The sequence below is a fragment of the Camponotus vicinus genome, unplaced genomic scaffold (genome assembly GCF_025532165.1).
Source record: "Camponotus vicinus isolate PSW18456_S1 unplaced genomic scaffold, iyCamVici1.0 SCAF_8, whole genome shotgun sequence".
In the NCBI taxonomy this organism is placed as follows: domain Eukaryota; kingdom Metazoa; phylum Arthropoda; class Insecta; order Hymenoptera; family Formicidae; genus Camponotus; species Camponotus vicinus.
Window position 1 is genome coordinate 10814562 of NW_028141980.1, and position 19805 is coordinate 10834366.

The 19805-nt window shown below is 32.8% G+C and overlaps 1 protein-coding gene and 1 long non-coding RNA gene across 4 annotated transcripts in view; one reads left to right on the top strand and one right to left on the bottom strand.

Moving 5' to 3' along the window:
* Gr10 (gustatory receptor 10) overlaps positions 1–19790 on the bottom strand; it is a 30424-nt gene extending 10634 nt beyond the window's left edge. The window contains exons 1-8 of the mRNA XM_083106965.1: positions 19751–19790; positions 17753–19606; positions 16531–17264; positions 10349–10491; positions 7879–8051; positions 4671–4863; positions 3481–3584; positions 667–790 (exon numbers count right to left, since the gene is read on the bottom strand). Of these exons, the coding sequence (XP_082963091.1) occupies positions 667–790; positions 3481–3584; positions 4671–4863; positions 7879–8051; positions 10349–10491; positions 16531–16820 (1027 nt within the window). The 5' untranslated portion in view covers positions 16821–17264; positions 17753–19606; positions 19751–19790. The remainder of the gene's footprint in view (positions 1–666; positions 791–3480; positions 3585–4670; positions 4864–7878; positions 8052–10348; positions 10492–16530; positions 17265–17752; positions 19607–19750) is intronic.
* Positions 56–8930, top strand: LOC145976066 (uncharacterized). 3 transcript variants are annotated; one of them, XR_014440174.1, is made up of 8 exons: positions 56–146; positions 313–484; positions 555–803; positions 3466–3693; positions 3795–3994; positions 4680–4936; positions 7893–8091; positions 8720–8930. It is a non-coding gene; the product is annotated as an uncharacterized LOC145976066 (long non-coding RNA). The 3 variants fall into 3 exon arrangements; XR_014440173.1 differs by having other exon boundaries at positions 313–421; XR_014440175.1 differs by having other exon boundaries at positions 313–417; positions 619–803.
* Positions 19791–19805: the final 15 nt, after the last annotated feature.

Sequence of the window (19805 nt, forward strand, 5' to 3'; positions counted from 1 at the left end):
TCGCGTATCTAAGCAACAGATGCTAAATTATCCCTGAATTTAGGGGCTTCTCGACGCGAATAATTTCGAGGATTTTAATCAACCAAATATCCTCTACCTATTGACAGCTGTCAAAGTAACATCGCTTGTATCGGTTCATTAATTTGGTAAAATTTCTAATAACTCATCCGTAGAAAATTGAATCTCTTTGTGCATATTTCTCTACATATATATTCTTTTTATGCGTGCAATCGATTCATGATTTATAAAAGATATAATCGCTTGGTTGCGTGAAAAAAACAAAATTGATGTTTTTTTTACAATGAATAATAGAATGGAAGCCCATAATGGAGATGAGTAAGCCCATAATGGACATGATTGATCATAAAAAGCTGTATGGACCATACAGTGTAATCGGAAGTTGGAAGTGTTTCAAATGCACGTAAATATTTTAACTGCAAGTGCAGCAAATCATGAAATATTCCTAGAATTTCAAATTTGTAGAGTTCGTTTCTCATAGTTTATTTATAATCAAATCATCGTAACAAAATTTAAAAATGGATACATATATCTAGCCAGGAATATGGGAGGTATTTTAAATATCCATACACATTTTGACAACAATCTTCTAACCACAAGATATCATCACAAGATATTGAGGAGCAAAAATTACGAGATCGCACTCACCGACAACACCGAGATCGACCAACAATCTGAGCACATTATACGGCAGCCAGCATAGGGCGAAGAGTACAGCAAGGAGCAGCAATATCCAAGCGATTCGCCTTCTCTCACGTACCAGTCTGAAGCTCTACGAATAGGAGGTATCAGCGCGTCTAATGAATTTAGATTGGAATTAATTGTACGCCTAATGGATTCCGCGGGGATTAGCGTAAATAGGTTTCGAACAATTACGGGACAGACGAAACAAGACAGATCGACCAGCTGATTCGAGCCGATCGATTGTCACCCTTTGAGTTTTATCGGTTAAGCGGATGACATATTTTTTTTCACAAAAATGCACGACGAAGCGATTGATCGCGTCGCGAAAAGTAATCGACAGGCACTTTGAGAAGTTTCTCTCGTGTCTCCGGCAGTGTTGGGTAATATCTAGATACATGTATCTAGATACAGTATTTAGATACATTTTGTGTATCTTGCCTGTATCTGAGATATATTCAAATTGAAGTATCTGTATCTGTATCTAGATATAAAACATAGTATCTGAACTGCTTTTCAGATACATTTTCAGATACATTTTTAGATACATTTTCATGTATTTTTGTCTGTGTTGAAATGGCTAAACTTGATATCGGAAGCAGGGATTTTTCCAAAAACAACCCTGGACCACGAATATTGCAAAAATTTGCTTATTACAGAAGCAAAAAAATGTGCTAATTTAAAAAATGAAACCAAAATACCTTCTGATAACTCAGCATCTTCTGTGGAAGATGATCAATTCTTTAAATTTTTAAAAGATCAAGATCACATAGAAACAACAACGGATAGTGCTATCAGTCTGGAGGTGCTTTCTTACTTATCCGATAAACAAACAGATATTATATCAATAACACGTTTTCCTAATGTAAAACACTTGTTTTTAAAGTTTAATACAATTATACCATCATTAGCACCAGTTGAGCGGTTATTTAGTACTGGTGGTCAAATTTTAATACCACGGCGAAATAGATTAAGTGACGATATTTTTGAAGCATTTTTGATGTGTAAGACTAATACTAATAAATAAAGCAAAAATGTCTATTGTTTCTATGTGATTTTGATTCTTGATCTTTTAAAACAATAAAGTAGAAATGTAATGCAAAGAAATGTAAATTCTTTTTACATTGTTTCATCTGTATCCGTAATAATTTACACTTAAATTCTTTACTATCTCTTTTTCTTGTTTTCAAGTTTTTTTAATTTTAAATAAAAGGGAAATTACATATTTGATAAAAACCAAAAATACCTCGCTATCGATTACGACACACATTAATTCAAATAATTTGCTCGAGTCATTCTCGCTGCGGCTTGTATAAAAAATCATAGAAATGTAAACAAAATATAAAATAAAAAAATAAAAGATATATTGAGTAGTTTTTTGTGCATATTACGATAAAATATTATTTAAAAGTATCTTATTTGTATCTGAGATACTTTTAAAGTATCTGAGTATCTGTATCTATATACATTTTAATTTGTGTATCTATATCTATATCTAGATACATTTTTTTACATGTATCTGTATCTGTATCGAGATACATTTTAAATGTATCTTACCCATCACTGGTCACCGGAATAATTTTACAGGAAATAAAGGTCGTTCCACGAAATTATGTTATTAGCAGTTATTTATACGCTGGAAGGTCACTAGTCACGGGTGTACATACACGTGTATTCTTCAGTGATATCCCGCTGTGGAAATTGCGCGGTGTCACTCAGAGAAAAGATATAATACAATCGTACAATACATACAATACAATCTCACAAAGTTCGCGGAGCGAACGTTCGTGGAGCTCGTTTGTAGTTTATTTGTAACTAATTTCTCGCATCACGGTGCAGATGGTACTGTGGCGTACGGAGAAAGAGATCAGATCGGTATCACAAAACAAAATTGTACCAAGAATTAAATTCCATTGTAATTTCCCTTCTTCTTAGTTAATTTTAATTTAGAACAGTATTCTAGCTTATGGATTAAATTGTTTTCATCTTTTTTACGTTCTATTTTTATCGATTAACAAAAATAAGAGAAGAAATATGCCTTAAATCAGGCGTGATTACCTTTTATAAAACTTTCCAAGTTATAATTAAAAAGTTTTAAATATAAAAAATTTATTGTTCTTTTTTACGAAAGAGAATTTCAATCAAGTTTTTGTTAACCTTGAATTCTAATAAAAGTCGAGTCGTATTTAACACCTTTGAAAGAGTGAACGTGAATGACGTTGCGAAAGAGAATAATATGGATGGCAAATTTCCCGTCATTGAATTGCAATTATTATCGGCGACGCGCTCGCGTACAGATTCGACGGACTCTAACAAACTAGAGTGGGATTTCTGTCATAAAGCATTTGGAATGACGTGATTCGATTAAACTCGACGGGAAGATATCTTTCGACAGACTTTCGCAATCGGCAGTTGCAAAATAGATTTACGATAAATGATTCGCGCTCACGCAAATTCAGGTATCGCTTTGTAAACGCGTCGTGTAACAGTTTTACGTTTATTCCACTCGAGCGATTACAATCGTGCGCCATGCGATTGACATATTGCGATTCGACAAATAAACGAAATCGCAGGTATTTTTACCGATAAAATAAAAAAAAAATATATATATATATATATATATATATATATCGCATCTAAAAGTAGGACTGTATCTTGTAATAAATAAAGAGTCGCGCAGGAATATCTATTATAAAACTATTGAGTTTGATCAATGAACATTTCATATTAATTAATGGTCATTGGATATCATATATCATATTAAAGATAATTTGATCTAACCTGCTGCGAGCTGGCGCTTCCTTCGACGCTGTCGCAGTCGAAGGGTGGTTTCCTAGAGCAGAGGGTGCGGCCCATCATCGAGTACGCTAGTATTACGACGAAACCTAAATCCAAAACACGCAATAAGAAAGAGCCGTTGTAAAAGAAGATGAAAACAAAGACAAACGATCGATTCTATAAATCACAGTGTCCAAATCACGGAGCTGGGACACAGTAATAAATATATAATTAACATTATGTCAAGGCTAAAATTTGTTGTCGCACACACATTACCTGATTATATCTAACTCTCAAATTGACAATTTTTTTTATAGATAACAAATTCTTGGATCTTGAGATTTTATTGAGATTGAAATGAGAGACAAGAAAAAAAGCGTCACTGGCAGTAAACGTTAAGGGTATTCAGGTACCACATCACGTGCGCCGTCACTCTCCTTAAACCAATCAGCAATGATTTGTTTTCGACTTCCCTTCATAGCTGCAAGAACGTATACTTGTTTCTAGGCACGACAAAGTATGCCATTTAGTATTCAGGTTCGCGAAAAGAGTGACAAGCAAATATATATTTGCTTGTCACTCTCTTCGCAAAGTTGAATACCGAAGTGATTTAAAATATTAAGAAATTCCTTTGAATTTTTATTTGAATCTTTAAAGAAACGAGAAAAAGCGAAATTTTAAAGTCTTAAAAATTTTTTCGTTAAATTGAAAACAACGCACATTTATAAATCTTGCAGAAATTCAAGAAATCTAATTATGAATATTATATAGAAATATTAAAGATCATATAAGGCCCAGTTCCACAACTCGAGTTAACCCGAGTTTAATACGTTAAACTGGGTCCTGATTGGTCCATTCGCCACTTAAACTCGGGTTAACTGGATTGTGGAACTGGGCCTAAATTCATCAAACTATAGGTTTATATCAAATACGAATAATTTATATTATAATAGTTAATTAATCATAACCGCGCATTATAACACGCGATAATAATTGATAGTAATAGGATGATAAAATAATTACATTTGACCTATCATAATACCGTTAGTGACACATTTCCGTATTAATGTTCTCCCTCGTTCTATTTCTCGCGTATAAAGTTTGCTCGAAGCAATATAACCGATATCATTTTTCTTGCGACGAAGCCGTATAAAAGAGAAAAAAAATATTCGTTATTAATCATGCAAATTTACCTGGAATAGCGTAAACAAGGACGAAGCATGCAGCCCCGAAGACATGAGCTCTGATGCCTAGTGGTCTGAAATCCTCCGAGCATATATAGAAAACCGGCGGTAGCTGCGAGATATCGCGCGAATTTCCTCTTATCGCCCAGGAACCGTGGAAAGTTATGTTGAGGAGTTCCGTGCTTGGATTGTGAAGAGTCATCTGCGAGAGGAGATGAAATTCGTGACAGCATGACAATAGAACAGACATAACGCTACGTTCAATTTCGTAATATGTAATATTTAATACAAAAATCTCTCTTACGAAATAAGATTCTGACGTAATTCGTTAAGGATGCTTTGTATGTACAATCCCAGCAAAAAGTAGCTGAAAATCAATATTGACAAATATATCCACTTTTGGTGTATTTTGAGTATGAGAAATTGCGTGGAATATTACAATTTGATCTTAGCTACAGTGCAGAGATGTATTTTTTAATATTTATTGCGTTTTTACTGAAATATTCCGAATTTTGTTAATCGAAATGATTAACTTTTGGCAGAGAATTTCACTTTGTGTCAGATACATGGCTAATTTCATTGAATTATATTTAATATCTTTTTAACCAGTTAATACTTGTATAATATTATTTGACCAAATATTTCCTCTGTATCTAAACTACACTTTTGCAAATTTTAAACAAATTCTGAATATTATTTCCATGTGTTTTTGTCATTTGAATCGACGTGGTTATACGTTTCCCATAAGATGTTAATTCGGTGCAAATTAAAATTCTTATAACTTGTGAACGCTTTAGTGAATCGATTTAAAAATTGTACTGAAGATTCTAAACATATGTAAGGACATTCTGTACAATTTTCATTAAATTCTCAATATTTTGAAAATAGGTACGAAACATCCTTCAGAAATTTTCAACATTTTGCTTCCTTAGATGTTTCTAAATTAATTTTCTAATAATATCTATTTTCTATAGGTCTAAGATTAATTATTATTGCACCGCCATTGATGCGCTAAATAGATCGCGGATTGAAGGACTTCAATAATTAATATAACTTTGTTCTATGATATATACGTGATTAATTTACCTAATGGACGAATGCTCATTTGCGTGCTATTCATTTGCATTTCATTCTTCTCAACGATCTTTAGTCGTCTTGCAATATGTTTAGAATCCATTTAGCCACAATGCCATTCTTTAATAATCGTTGTTGCAAACAATGCTTACAATTGAAAAGAATGGCTTATTATTACTTATTTTTACGGCCGTTATTATTTCAATTTTTAATTTATGCATTTCAATTTTTTTTTAGTTTTACAACAAAGGTAGTAGTAGAATTTGATGATCAGTAAAGTTAATGATATTTCGTCAATTGCTCATATTAATTATAAGTATGTTAAATGTCATTGCATTACATGAACTAATTCGATTATTTATTATTGAAGGTGTATAACGTTAATCAATTAAGAGGTTTATTTAAACGTGAATGTGAAGGAAAAAACGCATTTTTCTTTTATCGAACCCTCTCAGCAAAGAGAATCCTATTCTAGGCTTTATGGTTCCCAAACAACATTTAGCGTTTTTGGTTGTATCGCCATTTAATGATCGATTCACTCACCCAATAATATCATGTTACACCCTCACTCATCACAAGTATCTTGTTACAACGTATAAGTTAATGTATATTCAGTGCATATCATGTATTTCTCATGTCTCTGTAAGAATTTTGCTTTTGACGTTTTTTGTTTTCTTGAGATATTCCATATTGCATGTCAGCTTATGGGTTCAATGTCAGATTAAAGGAGAGATTCCAAGTAAAATTTATCCTGAGGTGAGATACGCGATGTCAAAATATTTTCAGACAAAAATGGAATGTTTTTATATAAAATGTAGTTATCTAAAAAATGTAAAGTTTATGTCAAAAGTTCGCTCTATTATTATTGCACACATATTTTTTCAAAGATCAGACTTCAATGCAGGTTTATTACGAGATAATTCTCAATAATTTTTCGTATTTGATTTCCCGAACCTGAGTGCCAATCAACATTTTCCACACTTGAAAAGCAATTTTATGATTGACGAAAAGGAACTGCGAGAGAAAGAGCGGCTTACTTTATTTTTACGTTACCTAAATTTTGCTTACAATCGTCAGTCAAATAGAGTACGTGCACAATACGGGCATATCGAGCAAAGTGACTTCTTGGGAAAAACGGGAAACGCGGATGTAAGCACGGACGCAGCTTTGTGCGAAAGGCGGTACTAATATGGAACGGTCGAGTCAACTTCGATTCACGTTTCGCACGCGACGTCGATTTCAGCATCGCGTCGTCGACGGCGTTTCCATTCTGCAATGTATGCACTTCTCTCGTCTTGTTTGAATTAGTTTAATCTAAGCTATATTTGCCGAATCCTCTCTCTGCTTCCTCTCTTCATACGAGCCGGTACGCTAATCCGTTATTTGCGTATCCGGCTTTCGCGAATATCCCTCCGATAATTTCGCGATCGTTGCACTTTCCGGTATTTTCGATAGACTCATGTTTCGTTGCTCTTTTGGGAATGTTATCTCAAATTTCTGTTTATATCGGACAAACCAGATATGAAAGCTGGAGATTATTTATGCGAATATTTATGGCCTTAAGCACAGACATGCAAAATCGAACGGCCGCGAATGTACACGTTGTGGACAAATACATTCTCTTTTGGTCATGGGAAGAGATTTACATGAGAAGAGACGCAGAAGAATAAATACATCCCAGCGGTATGATAAAACCGCAAAATACCGTCTCGTGCGAGATCCCGTTTCTCTCGAAGGAATCAAAGTACATCCCAATTCGCGTGTATATCATTTATATTCTTCGCGCGAGTAGATCCGCATTAACAATCGCGACGCGATTCTTCTGATAAATTCGCTTGTAAATCCATTTGCACGATCGTAAAAGAAAATTCTCAGGTTTGTAAATATTTGTCGCATTTCTACAAATAACAAATACAAAATTTCATGTTATTTCAAAATAAAAATATTCGAAAACGCTCAAAAATTCAAATATATATATAAATTTTATTTGAACTATTTGTTTCAAGTGAAAGATTTCGCTATATGCGCATAACATATGAGCGAATTTGTGGATTACCCGCAGTTTTTTGATGACAAATGTCGATACGTATCGTATAATTAAAACGGAGGCTCAATGTCGATTCGAAATTAAGATTTCACTTACCCCTCTGAGAACAGGAGCAAAGATACTTAAGGCCACCAGCCAGAGGGCGACGATAACGAGTACGGTGCTCTTGCGATTGAATACACGGCGAAACGCCATGGGACTCCTTATGGCTAAATATCTGTCAATACTCATGGCCATAATGGTGAATACCGAGGCAGCAACGGCAACACCTATAAACGAGAGATCATCTGGTCAGAAGGAAAATTTCGAGTACATCGTCGCGCTTTTTCTAATCAATTATATTCTCGTTCGCCTAATCTAATTTCGTAAACGTGTGAAACAGATCATATAAATTGAATCGTTACTAAAAAAGAGACAATTGCTTCAATAATTTATTCTTAATAAAATCTTATCTTAATTTAAAGTCACTTTTTAGTTGCGATTGTTTAATTCAAAAGAGCTTTAATTTGTTTTAATTTCCAATTTTTTAATGTTTTTGTTGTATATTGTAAATTGTAACTTCATTCATATGTATTACAAAATATTTATGAAATATTTTAAACACAACGAACATACAAACATTAATTTATATATAAAATACACAGTAGCAATATTGCATTATTTTCATGATGTGTTTGCTTGTTAAAAATTACAAACTAGTTTTATACGTGATTCCATTTCGTACCACAAGTGATAACAAAATAATGTTTTATATAGAATTATTAAAAAGTTACTAAAAAGATATGCCCCTCTTTGACCATCTTGTCAACAATTCAACAAGGGACATTTATGCGCTTTGATTTTCATATCATTAACGGGTCTTTGAAGAGCTTATTTTAAAGAGACTTAATTACATAATAATATGCGCACACGTTACATTATTTTACGCTTTTGTCAGGAAACTCGCTTGAGATTGTCATCAACTTTACTTGGATTCCATCAGTTGCCGCACGTGATGTATAAAATGGAAATTATTTGGAAAAGAAGGAGAGAAAAGTTGCAAAGAGATGTGTCCTTACGGAATACGCAAAATCAATTATACGCTTCTGCATTTTAAATCACTGTACGACATTAATGTATGCAAAAAGCAAGGTCATGCTAAATAAAGCCTCCCGTAGAATAATATGTATCCATCGTTTCTTTCTGCGATTTAATCTAACAAAGGCGTGCTTAAAGAAACGAAGAAAAATATAATTTATAATTATAAATTTATAATTATAATTATATAAATTATATTTTTATTAATTTATAATTATAAATTATATTTTTCTTTGTTTCTCTAAGATAATTTGAAATTAGAAATATTATTTTTTTTCTTTTTGTTATTAATTCTAGATTTTTTTCGCGAAACATCGAAAAATACATTAAAATAAACTTTAATTATTTTAGATAGTATTAATTGCTAACGTAAGAATCAAAGGTAAAAGTATGTATAATAATGTCAAATTTGAGCAATTACGACGTTAATATTTTATGCAATCAGTTTTCCGTACCGTGCATAATGCATGTCATTTCGAATCATAATTTCCATAAATCTTCGTTCCATTAATAATGGGAAAACAGTTTTTGTAGCGGAGTGCTTTCTGATTTCCTTCACCTACTTTTCTCTTCCTTGTTCTTTCACGTGTGCATGCATAAACAGTGATAGCATGTCTAGTTAAGATAACATAATAACACGTATAACAAAGATAAAATATGAACATAAAATGTCAAAGAATTTGGCTAACATTACATCACACGAAATTACATATGGAATTCCACGTGTACGTTCTATCTGGATGATATGACAAATAAATCATTTTGATGAAGATATATTTGAAGCATCTTTTTATCACTACGACAAGAATCATTATTCTTCTTTAAATTGTTTGAGAAAGGAAACTTTCGTCTAGATTGAAAGCGAAAGGTTGTGAATGGTTCAAGGCAAAGAAAAATGTTAACAGATGCTTTGAAGAAATGCGAATATGTGTAACTTGTTTGATGCTTTATGCCAGGTGCGCACACGCGTGTAAAAGATGGTAATATTATTTTAGATGAAAATATAACGAGTGCTTTTTCCATTGGATGCTGCAGAAACGTTACACGATATTAAAAGCGCGCGAACGCGTTTTGCAAAACAGGAACCCATTACCATAGAACGATGCATAATCGAGTTGCTTACGTACCCGAGTTGTCTGATAAACATCCGACGTAATAATCGCGAAAACGATCGAAGCAACAATAAAATCGTGTAATTTTTATCGACTTGATTTCATTTTTTTTGCTACACGATGGAATAATACATCATAGAAGTTTGCTTGTTATTTACAAGCCTGTATAAAATGTAAAAAAAAAACGTAAAATGTAGAAGACTGGCAAAAATACGCAACTATAAAAGTGATAAAATCAACAATGCAATGGTATATCGTTGCGAAAAATAAAACAATGAGTAATATAAACATATCGCGAAAGATTTGAAGTGTGATCGAAATAAAAATATTCGATTCCTTTTCTGCGAATTTTTTAAACATGAAATATATATACTCACCCTGAAGATAAGAGGAAAGTTTGCACATAAGTTCACCATGACTCCATACAATCGATACCGCTTGGCTGACAGCAACCGGCATACATATAATGGTAACCAATAAATCGGCGACAGAAAGGTTCACCACAAAATAGTTTGTAACACTGTAAGAAAAGATATTTTACTTTTTATTTCCGCTCAAATATAAAAACTATGACTTAATAATATACAAAATTCAAATATAACAACAAACTTAAAGTTCAATTATATTTTCTATCAGATTAACATTTTCGTTTTCTATTTTCTCGTAATCTTATATCAATTAAAATATTTTTTTTAATATATGTATATTTTTTTGCCTGTGTATTTCATAGAATCAATTTCTTTGTAAAAACAGATACCAATAGTATATCGTGATAACCAATACATCACCAATTGAGAGTTAACCAACGAGATGGTTGGTCATGTTTCTAAAAAATAACTTTGTTTGCCTATTCCTTTTTTATAAATATACGCGCCTTGGAAACATCGCGCGATATCAAATCTACTTCAATATCTGTTGAATATAATTGCCTTGGTATCTAGCTTCTCCATTGGGAAATTACATCACATTCCTTATCAAATATCCTATAATGTTACTATCCTTTAGACGGAATGCGCTTGAAGTACAAGGTCATAATGAAGATGGAATAAACGACAAGCGCATTGTCCTTTGTTACTAACATCGACAGCAATATTATCGACATCAAGAATCAAGAGATAGTTCGTTACATTTTGCAAGTACTTGTTCATCAAAGGGACAAACATCATTGTCAGTTACCGAAACATCAGAGAAGTGGCGTGATCTTTGAATACTACAGCCACATTGCATTCTCCTTCTTTGTCATCCGTTCAATCGTTCTGTCAATTTGCCGATATAGTTGTAACGAACTTGTTCAATTTTTTTGTTAACAAAGAAGAAATTCGACAGAGACATTTGCTTTTAATGACAACTTTGATTAATGAATATATTTCATTCATCAAAAAAATTCAGATTTATTTTGTTAAGAATTGATTATATATTATATTAAGAAAGAAAGAGAGAGAGAGAAATGTTAAAAAAATATATTCATCAAAAATATATATTCATCAAAAATATATCAAGAAAAATATTATTGCAACTTCAAATATATAAAAAAATATATAGAGTAATATAATAAAACATATTAAATAAAAGAAATTATTTAAGAAAAATAAAAAATAATTATATCATAATAACAATAATATAAAATAAATGCAGAATAAATTTATTTTTTTAATGTGCCGACATTTTATAAAGCAAATTCAAATTAAATGCTATCTATATATTACCCAGTAATTACCTCTCTTATAAATTTTTCATCCTTTGAAGGTATCACTAAATTATTTTTGCTTTGTGTGATTTTGCAATCATCCAGGGAGCTATGCGAAAAAATGATGACAAAATAATACGGTCGCGCTGTAGAAATATCGTTTCAGAGATGAAACGAAACGGAAGCCGAATTTATCCGATGACAAGATTGAAAAGCAGACAGCATGAAACAGTTGTTCCAATGGCTGATCGTGGTCTTTGTTTGTGCGATTCTCGTGCATCTCGTATGGAAGCCAATTCCTGGGCGAAAAATAATCGAAGAGCTTTGCCCAGCTGTTACATACGTTCATCTATTATGAACGACTCATCGGTGGTTTATTTATAGGGGATGCGATGCTGTATATCGTTCGAAATAAGCGGTCACAGATACATACAGCGATACTTTACGAAATGCTTGAAATTGCATCCGGAATACATTCTTCTTTGTTAGAGCAATAGTCTGCATCTTCTCTGCAGTCGGGAGTAGACAAGCTACATCGGTGAAAATTAATGTTTCTCTCCAATGCAACATGAGCGCCCGTGTTAAATATTCGAATATAGTCTTCTGTTTTCTAGAGAATGATCACTCTTGTAGAATATACTAGAATGCGAGATGGAAAAATGAATGAAATTGAAACCAGCAGCTGGACACTGCGAGTTTTGTGAAAATTTTAAAACTAATCACGTCGATGCATACTTTGCTTTCAGATTCCCAATCGTACGTTTTTCTCTATCTCGAAATATACAGATAAACTATTTGAAGCATTTTCTTTTTCTAACATTTTGCATAAATCAATTATTTCGAATTTGTCGTAAAAATTGCTATTGTCGCCAACTATCGTATTTATTGGCAAATTTAATCGAAGCTGTTGCAATGCAAATCGAGAGAGCTTACAGGGATCTAATACGCATGTTTCCAAAATCCTATATCTAAAGCAGAAAATGTGTATGTAGCGATCAATTCTGTTCTGAGAGAGATTATTATGCGATGTAATGTGTAAGCTTATTGATGTTGTGATGCAAGAATGCCGCATATTCAATTAATCAATTCAATAATTCTATGAAATGATTTGATAAAACATACATGTGGTGTCAACATACATGTGGTATATGTTGAATTACGGCTGTAATTCGGAAGAGTAATTGCACATAGTTGTCACGAATAATGACATAACCAGACTATCATGTCCGTGTTTATAAACAAATTATCCGTAATGCGACCTTCATAAGGACGCATTACCATGCGCGTAGGAATAATTACGATCTTCAAGGTTGTCAACATGAATATTCTCGTAAACACAACTATGATAATCAAATTACAGGAGTGAACAATCGAGCTTTGGATTGAAAGTGTGAATACCGTAATTACTCTAGATTATTAATTGTAAAAATGTTAAAAACAGCGGTAAAGATAATAATGTTATTACGCATTAATTGCGCCAATTCTTTCTAACTAATTTATCTGACCTTTATTTAGATTATTACCACTTGGCTTACTCAAGATCATAATTGCTGGCTGTTTGATCCGGTTATACTAAACGTAGCGATAGCAACATCTTGCGGTAAACCGAACTGCAAATGAAAGGATAGTTCGACCAATCAAAGTCAGTGTATTCAGAAATCCGTTATCTCCCTCCCTTGGGCTTTCTGTATGTGATTTATGAAAATCTCACATGATTCAATTCGAAATCGTATTCCATATATCGCAGTTGACGTACGAAATCGAATATAGTACTGATAAATCGCGTTCATCCAGTTAATTTCTATTATTAATCCTTTTTAATGCTTGCATCTACGTATATGAAATCTCCATTACATGAAATAAAAATAAAATGGACTTCTCTTCGTGATTAAAATATATAAGTGAAAATTTAATGTGCGACATATATTTTTAATAAACAGTAATAAATGTAGAAATTTTTTACACCTAATTTATATTTATAAAGGATTATATTATATGTGACATTATAAAGATTATATTATAAAAATATCACGCATTATAAATATTTTCATTGTTATCAAACATTTTTCTAGTGTAAGAAATGTTGTTAAATAAACATTATAAACAATTAAAAGCCAAATCTCTAATTATTAAACATTATAAAGTATTAGGTATATAAGTTATCATAAGCATTTCAAATGCTTATTTCTCGAATATTATTCGCAGATCCCATTTTATCTGAAAAATCTTACTGCATGTCTCTATTATAATTCCATATAAGCATGTTGGTCCAGCTGCGTTTACATTTTTGTCACGTAAGATCTCTTCCTCTCGTAATTTCTATATAGATTAAAATGATAATTATATACACTTGTTTATATTGTTTAATTAGCATCTCATAGCTATTATCTTTATAATTGAGATATTCTACATACCTTCCAAGCAGAAAGAAAGAGAGAGAGAGAGAGAGAGAGAGAGAGAGAGAGAGAGAGAGAGAGAGAGAGAGACAGAGAGACAGAGAGACAGAGAGACAGAGAGAGAGACAGAGAGACAGAGAGAGAGAGAGAGAGAGAGAGAGAGAGAGAGAGAGAGAGAGAGAGAGAGAGAGAGAGAGAGAGAGAGAGAGAGACAGAGAGACAGAGACAGAGAGAGAGAGAGAGAGAGAGAGAGAGAGAGAGAGAGAGAGAGAGAGAGAGAGAGAGAGAGAGAGAGAGAGAGAGAGAGAGAGAGAGAGAGAGAGAGAGAGAGAGAGAGATGGAAAAAAGAGAATATTTAAATATTTTATTTAAACATGAATGCACACCCATTTTTATGACATGTAAAAAATATTTCATAAAATTTTAAAATATTCTGTTTTGTTATTCAATTAAATAAATATGAAAAGCTACCAAATATAAAAAAATATAAAAAAATTAAAAAAAAATTAAAAAATATAAAAATATAAAAAAATTTAATATCTGAAATTAAATATCAAAGGTAAAACTACAAAAAGTGATGCTAAATGCGTGAATTTTGTGCAATTACCCATATAACATTGAAGACTAAAATAACTGACTGTCACATCTATTTCGCGAAATAAATGATTTTACTCTATAAATATAATGTATCAAGAGAGCACACAAAGAGAGAGAGGGAGAGAGAAAGAGAGAGAGAGAAAGAGACAAAGAGTTGACAGACCGAGTGAGCACACATATATTATGAAATGTCATGTTCGTAAGCACAGGAAGACAAATTATATCTTTTCCTATATATATTGCTACAAATTTATGATGCTTTTGTTAAGCTATAGATAGATATTATTTGAGTAAATATTATACACAAGCAATTAAATGAAACGTATTGAAATGCTAAAATGAATTTGTCATACGCTTAAACAAACTGCATAATGTTCACATAATATCCCTGTGGTAGTTCATTAAGAATATCCTTCTATCTTGTACGAAAATAATGAGCGCGTGACATATGGAATAATATCAGCAGAAGAGCAAAGAAGAAAGATTAATTTATTCGGATAATGTTGTTATTCGCGTGATACATGTCAAAAGAAGTAAAATTGTCACAATACATTATCAAAAATTAATAAATTAAGAAAAGAGATATGTGAACTTTTTATTTTTTACACTTCTATAAATTTTCAATCTTTTTGATATTTTAAAATTAACTTTTAACTTTGAAGATTGTAGATCTAATTTTGCAGAATAAATTTGTATAAATTTAAAAAAAAATATAGGTATAAATACGCGAACAAGTATGATTCTATTTTTTAATATATTTTTCAACAATGTGAATTCGTTACAAACTTACAATTAGAAATGCAAACTTTGAATCCTGCATTACTGTATATAGCAAACTCTGAATTGTATCTAGCCTCATGTGCTTGCATATATAATGCAATGTTACATCACTGGAGAATCTTGCTTTATTCATCATCATTGTTTTATATTGCTTTGTTGTAGTTAGCTCTCTCTTTCGCTCTCTTTCTGTGTCTCTTTCTCTCTTTCATCTTCTATCTATTATACATATGACGTAGAAGGTACATGATATACATGATTAAGAAGCTAAAGCATTACGAGACGCCGTCTTCTTCCGAAGAACTCTTGATTTCAAAATAATACAACTACAATATTATTTAAATAAAATTTGTATCTCTAAACATATATATGCTTATTTTGAAAAGATTACAATTTAATAATGATTATAAAATTCACTTTTTAAATATTTCAAGAATTATAAATAATAAATATAAAGAATCTGTAATTGTTCAATATAACTTGATATAAATGGAATTATAAAGGAAACAAAAAATAATGTTACAAAGAAAGTAGCTTTCAATTTTTTCCAAATTTTTAGCTACGATAAACTTAAATTACAAATACGTCGCAAACTTTATCTAACGTTCAATTAAAGGCATCCCTCTTGAGATACTCACTTAGTACTCGCATTATTGAAATACTTTAGCGAAATTCAGGTAACCGAAGGATATCAAGCCGTCCGCAAGTTTCAAATTATTGTCCTTCATAAACCGCAATAGAAGAGTTAGCAAAGTGGCATTCAAAATATCGCAATGATATTACATTGCATGAAGAGATGTCATAAAATATGCAAGCAAAATGTTATCATTAAAAGCTTTTTGTTGAGTCTGTCTTTTCCTCTTTTACCGGAAATTACTTATATTACCGTTTTAGAATAATATTATTCAGATTTTTAATTTTGACATTACTTACAGAAATATTCCATCTTTATGTGAAATCTGATGAACTTACATTGCTAAAAGGTTCTCTTTCTCCTTCCTTTTTGCAGATCCTTTTTATACATCCACCCACCCACCCACTCACCCACACACACACACATACACACACACACACACAGACATACACAAGATTATATACATACCTTCTCATGTAATGATATTTGAAGACCACCGCGATCACAAGAATGTTGGCGGTTATTGCGAGCGCCATCACTGGCACATAGAGGATGATCAGCAAGTAGTTAGTCTCTCCGTTGAATTTTTCATAGAAATCCCACAGTATGTCGGTCATGAGGTCCATTTCCATTACACTGCCGTTGTAAGGGATCGACGAGGATGGCACACTGTTGGTCGCGACCTCAATTTTCGATGTCGCGGTCGCCTCCGACGTTGATGTCATTGTCGACGTAATACCGATCGCGTTCACCCTCATCGTTGCGGTCTCTTCTCTCTCGGGAGTAAAGCACTGATGGATCGGGTTAGGAAGGGGAGTTCACTGGTCTACGTATTTTACCGCTCGGCTACGTGAGCGGAAAAGTCTTCCAACAAGCATACGAAATATCTCGATCCTCGGGCTGTGTCTTGAATCAACAAAGAAAAGGAGAGCGCGCTCGGAGATTGCGCGGAATTGCCATAATTGTCGCTCGGGGGTACAACCGAGCCGCTTCTCGCATAAATAAGGAAAATGTCGCCCGATATATAAAAGCATCGTTTTACTTCATTACTCTTCTCTTCATCTCTTCATGTAGACAACGTAATTCGATTTCGTAGAAAACGCGTGTTCGTCCAAGTGATTCTTACCGCACTTTGAAATAATTTCACGAACAATGAGCCTAATCTTGTTGTTTTCTTTTTCGCGGTCATTTCTCGTACGTTTCTGCCGTTGAAGATAAAAATCTTTGAATTTAGATTCGACTAGTGTTTATAGCATTTTTGTTGAGATTAAATGTCTCTAAAAAATTTGTTTATTCGATCCTCATATATTTTTTCATAATTTATTTATATTTCTCAGATGAAGAACAGTCGCACGGTAAAAAATACGAATTCACAAGGATAAAATTACAGAGTTATCGCTCAGACCTCTTGCGAATTATAATTAATGCATAATAAGCGAGCTTCACTCGTCTTTTGTCGCGAAAACAAAGACATGTTTTTGTCGCTTCAATTAAATCGTAACTGATATGACGCGCATGGTATATAACAATGAGAAATAGTTGATTACGTTTCAAAGTACGCAAAGTACGTCAGACGAGAAGTATGCGGGCGTAATATATGTAGGTACATACGTAGCGCATAGCGATTGCAATTTGTCTCTCGTGCGAAATAACGGTGTGAGCGATAGGATGAGATAAATCTTTTACTTACAATCAAGAACGGATTACCGCAGAATTTGCTTTTTCATTTGCTTCTATCAAGAACGACCGTACGTCCGGATGACGACTGATGTTTGTCGACTGCAGGATGGATTTCTGAACTCCCGACGTAAATTTCGAGCAGATGCATGCTGCGAGATTACTTTGCGACGCTATTGATGCGTCAATAATACGGTACAATGCCATGAATGAAATTGAGATTAAAATCTCGAATGTATAGATGTGGATTATGCTGTGAACTTTGCTTACGTCATATCGCCAGAAAAAATGTTAATGAGATCGCAAATAAATGCGTAGCCGCGTATTCAAATGCAAAATAGTTCTTTTTCAAGTAAATATGTTATAAATATGTACATCGATAAACCTATTGCTTCCGTTATTACGAAATTATTCCGTAAAATCGTATATTTTGTTGGTGTGGTGCTTGAAATTACGCGCTTTTTCTCTATTGACTTAATTATAAATTAACAATGAAGAGACCGTATTTGTCAGAGCCTATCAACTTCTCATGTATGCTAATTATAAAAGCATATATCGCGTGTATATTTTAGTTAAGCTTTTAATGACGTGAATAATAATTTCTCTTTAATTTCTGAATAATAATTTTTCTCTAATTGATATAAAAACATCAATATAATATTAAGATAATTTACGTGGATCTGAAGTTAAAAAAAAGTCTTAAAAAATTTGATTTAAAAACAAAAAAAGCCATCCATCGCGAAATTTGAAGCGAAATACATATCAATTAATCATCCTAGTATTTTATGATTATTAAAGATATTTTTCTGCGGAAAACCATACTATGTATTGCTGAAAATGAAAAGATGAATGATTAATTACCACCAAACAATGCACACAATCCACATCAATGCGAATTTTATATCTCCGTTTTTTTTACTTATTTTACTACGATGGTGGTACGGTACATTGCGTATTATTTCTAGAATTTGTAGAAAGTCTATTGCGATGTAATAGCAATTCATCACAGCGAAAGTATCGATTTTTATGCCGGTAATCCGGATTTGTAAAATAGAAAATAATAACCGTCCAAGTAAAAGTCTACAGCTGATGCTATTGTATACGGATCGGATAAATGATCGTCAAAAAGTTGATCAATCATCGATGATATCTTTTCACTCTTATATATTGTTGCGTGATTTAGAATGCTAATTAACACAGATCCGGAAATTGATATTGTTGATATAATTGATACAACTGATACTATTGATATAATTGATACAACTGATTTAATATCGACAAACGCGCTATTATATTATATTATATGACAATTTTCGCATTTTTTTATATTGAGAGAGCAATCATAAAAATCGTAATCGTAAATATCGAGAGTTGAACTCACCGAAAGCAGCTTTTCAATCCTTGCAACCGCGAAATAAAATAAATTAATAAATCAAACAAAATTAATTTTCGTTATATAAAATTTCACATCTCTTGAAAGTACTTTCTTCAAAGCGAGATACACGTCGTAGGATCACCATATTGCAAGAATCAAGATCGATCGTCACAATCACATTCGAGCTTTTCACTACCGACAGGTTCGTAACATTTTCATCGATCGATTTGCGATACGCATGTTGAGGAAATGTATCGTTATCGATTTCTCAAAGATCGTTGTGTGAGAAATCGAGAGAATTATCACGTCTATCACGGTCTTACGGTCGAAAAGTTGCGGATGCGGGTCTACGGCAAACTGATCGGGAAGAATCGCGGCTCCCGCCGTCGGTCTTAAAGGCGCACGTTGACGGATCACACAGCGCGCTTGCGTCCTTCCGTTCATCCGCCTCCGCGCGCGATGCAATCCGGATGGAAGTCCGCGCACCGGATTCTGCAGAAGCAAAACCGCAAACGCTTTGGAAAACTTTCATCAAAGCCTTTGTGACGAAATGACAAATTTCACTGAAATTAACTTAAAATACGAGCAATAGAAGAACTCAATTAATAATGCTATTAAACCGAAATGAGAAGATACCTTACAATCGATTCTACAAAATCCAATTTGCAAGTTGTCAGTTTATTATCTATAT